General features: G+C 62.6%; 1 protein-coding gene across 1 annotated transcript; it reads left to right on the top strand.

Moving 5' to 3' along the window:
* Positions 1–103: 103 nt before the first annotated feature.
* Positions 104–1,638, top strand: CIB1 (calcium and integrin binding 1 (calmyrin); the record flags this gene model as incomplete). The annotated part of the gene is made up of 5 exons (XM_010288623.1): positions 104–233; positions 643–796; positions 1,043–1,161; positions 1,244–1,332; positions 1,617–1,638. Coding segments are annotated over 5 exons (514 nt in total), but the record flags the coding sequence as incomplete, so codon positions are not given.
* Positions 1,639–3,693: the final 2,055 nt, after the last annotated feature.

The raw sequence follows: 3,693 nt of genomic DNA, 5'->3' as shown, positions 1-3,693 counted from the left end.
AGGGAGCTGTGGGAAACGGGCTGCCTGCCTCTGTGCAGCGCTGGGAAAAGCTGCCTGCGCTGCCCGTGCCCGGGGGCTGCCTCCTGCGCCGCTCACGCCACAGAGCGCCTCTTGTTCTTGCCTCTTCAAGTGCCTACAAGAGGTTCAGTGAACTGCTGCCAAAGGAGGAGAGGGAGAATGCCTGCTCTGCGCGGGTTCCCAAGCGCCAGATCCTGACGTTGCCTGAGCTGCGGGTACGGTGCCTGGCAGACAGCGGGACGCGCTGCTGCTCCCTGGGTCCGGGCATGTTTGGGCAGGGCCCTGTTTACCCACCGCAGCCCTCACGGTGCCGGTGCTTTGCCCTCAACATGCTGCTCCAGCAGTCACCTGGGTAAGCTGTTCACTTACCGCACGTCAGCTGTGCCCACAAACAGCTTCCTTGTCCCTGCTGTGCCTTGGAGGATCCCACAGATCGCTGCTGCACAAAGCTGCTGTCCCAGGGAGGCACAGGACAGGCACAGTCATGCCATGTGCGGCAGACCGGCAGCAGAGCGGGATACCTGATTGTGCATGGGGTTGGCACCAGCCTGCATTCGGTGTCTGCTGCAAGGGAGCCGGCCTGGCACTGCCCAGCCCTGCCCTGAGCCATTCCTGCGTTGGCAGGCAAACCCTTTCCAGCACCGGATCTGCCGGGTGTTCTCCACCTCAGATGATGGGGACGACAGCATGTCCTTTGAAGACTTCCTTGATATGCTGAGTGTCTTCAGTGACTCTGCTACCTCGGACATCAAATCCCACTACGCCTTCCGCATCTTTGGTAAGGCTGGGGGCAGATGCTGTGTCCTGGGGTCCCCGTGCCTGGGGGGGGGGGCAGTGCCCTCAGAGCACCCACTGGGGTGGCAGCTTTAGGAACTCCCCCTGGGAACTGCTGCACTGAGAGGTGCAGCATGGAGCCTGCCGTGTCTCCTTGGGCTGCCAAGGCCCTTCCTTGCTGAGTGCAGGTGCCCATGACTCTCTGGGGTTGCCGCGGCCCTGCAGAAACGTAACTTTCCTCTCCCCAAAGACTTTGATGACGATGGGACTCTAGACAGAAAGGACCTGGAGAAACTGGTGAACTGTCTGACGGGGCAAGGTGAGGAGTCCCGGCTGAGCAACATGGAGATGGAGCAGCTCATCCAAAATGTGAGGACTGTCAGGTGGGGCACGGGCTGCTGCATGGTCCTGGCCACGCAGAGCTCACCGCTTGCCTTTCCATCCCCTCCAGATCCTGGAGGAGTCTGACATTGACAAGGACGGAACTATCAACCTCTCTGAGTTCCAGCACGTTGTCTCCCGCTCCCCAGACTTTGCCAGGTACAGTGGTCTCCAGTGGCACAGCTTGTCCCGGGGGGCCTGTCTGGGGAGGTTGGCCCATCCTGATTGCTGTGCTGGCGTTGCGGCAGAGCTCTCGGTCGCAATAATGCAAGGCTACCCTGTACGAGGCTTCCCATAACAGCAGAGGGAACTGCATCCCACACTAGCTCTGCAGAGACCCTCTGCCGCACAGGGTAACGCTGCCTCCCCGTAGCACTGCCTGCTTGGAAACCATTTGTGGGTGACCCAGTGAGGAGGTGCAGAACCCATTGTGTCTCTTGCAGCTCCTTCAAGATTGTCCTGTGACAGCCCTGTGGCTCTCCAGCAGAACTGCTCCTCCGGCTGTTGCAGATCTTCGTGGTGTCAGGCGTTTCCTCTCTTAGCGAGCAGAGCAGCAGAGGCCCCCGCTCCTCACCAGCCCAGCTGTGCCACGCAGTGCCTTAGGCAGGACACTCTCCTGGTCCTCTTTCACGCCCAGCAGGAGAGATGGCAGGCGTCTCTGCAGCCTGCAGAGGTGGGGCCCTGGGAAGCTGCCTTGCCTGCAGCCACTCTGCTCTCCCAGGATTGGATTTTAACTCCTTATGCAAACCAAGGGCAGCTCTGGGGGGAGTGCACAGAGGTGCTCCTGGCTGAGGGCCATGCTGCACTGAGCGCCGCCCCTCTCTCCTCTCCAGTCCCAGTTTGTGCCTTCCACTAGCAGGCAGGGAGCTGCCTCCCCTGGCAAGCCCCTGCCCCATTTTCCCATCTTGCCAGGGGCCTCCCTGCTGCTACATGGATGTTTCTCTGAGCAATAACCCAAACGTGGATCCATTTCTCTGAGCAATAACCCAAACGTGGATCCGTTTCTCTGAGCAATAACCCAAATGTGGCACTGATTCTCCGAGCAATAACCCACGTGGCACTATAGATGTGCCGTCCCAGCAAGCAGAGCTGTCCTCCCACGGCTGCACAGGACGCCTTCCTCCCCCAACCAGTGAGGCAAGCCCCACGGGCTGCGCAGCTGGGCTCACCCCAGGACACTCAGGGCCTGCTCTCCTTTTCCTCTGCCCTCTCCTCTGCCTCAAGTTCAGCAGCTGCTCTGCCTGCCCTGGCCTCTTCCTCCCTCCGCTCCTGTGAAGACACAAATAAAGGACTCTGGTTTCACCCTCTGCTCTGTGCCGCCTTTGCCTGGCTGCGGGGACGGCGGAGGGGGCTGCTCCGGCAGTGCTGCGGAACCGGTGCCACGAGGGGTGGTGGGTGCCGACCCTTGCTCTGCCTGCATGCTGGTTGCAGCTCCAGGGGACAGGGCCCATGTCCCGCTTGGTTACAGCCCCTTCCATGAGCCACCCCTCTCCTCCAAAAACGGGGATTGTTCTCAGCAGCACAAAGAGCTCAAGCAACAGGCACAAAGGGAAATCCAGGGCAGGCGAGCAGCTACCTCTGCTGCGGGCAGTGCCGGAGCCCTTTGTGTCTGTTCATCCATCAGGCTGTGCCCTGGCCTGCTGCCAGCCGTGGGCAACGGCCCTGCCTGCGCTTTGCAGCGAGCCCCCAGCAGCGCTCCCACGGTGCCGGCGAGCCTTCTCACCAGAGCTGCTCTGCAAGGCTGTGTCCGGGCTGCAGCACCACATGTCAGGGCCGGTGCGGTGCCTGGGCCTGGGGTCCGGCTCGCCCCGCGGGGGCACCTGTGCCAGGGTGGAGCAGCTGATGGCGGTCTCAGGGCGCCAGCACGGCTGTTTCTCACGTACCAGCTCCTCGCTCCCGGCAGTGCTGGCCCTTCCAGCTCAGTGCCCCATGGTACTGATGGTATCTGCCCGCCGTGGCCTGCGGCCCTGGGGGCCGTGTCTGCCGGCGCCCGCCGCTGGGGGCCGTGTCTTCTGCCACAGCACCAGCCAACGCCTCCGGTGGCTTTTTTGATGTCCCAGAACAGGCTGGGCAGGAAGTTTGGTGCGCTGGTCCAGCCGGGAGCAAGGCAGTGCCGGTCCCCAGGGGGAGCCTGCCGCAACATGCCAGCTCAGCATGAAGCTCACTGCTTCCCCCAGCCCCGTGCTCACGCTGCCAGCGCTTCCCAGGCAGGAGGGCTCATGAGCAGCGCCGCACTGCAGGTCCCGGTCCCAGCTGTCAGAGTTGGGTCCCGCTGGCAAAGTGTCTGGGGTCTGGCTGCAGCTGTGCAGGCTGGGGACAGGGATCTGCCTCCTCCCTGGGCTGTCAGCAGGATTCCACATGCAGCACGACACCATGGTCCCGCCCTGCTCCCAGCTCCAGGTACCCACTTTTCCTCCTCCTGGTCACCTCTGCCTTTCTCTGCTTCTTGTGGTGCTGGGACAGCATCTCCCCGTCGCCTTGATGCTCACCGCACCGGGGGGCCACTCTGCTCTGCCACCA

This window comes from Phaethon lepturus, unplaced genomic scaffold (genome assembly GCF_000687285.1).
Source record: "Phaethon lepturus isolate BGI_N335 unplaced genomic scaffold, ASM68728v1 scaffold22780, whole genome shotgun sequence".
NCBI classification, from domain to species: Eukaryota; Metazoa; Chordata; class Aves; order Phaethontiformes; family Phaethontidae; genus Phaethon; species Phaethon lepturus.
This window is presented reverse-complemented; position numbering and strand designations above follow the sequence as displayed.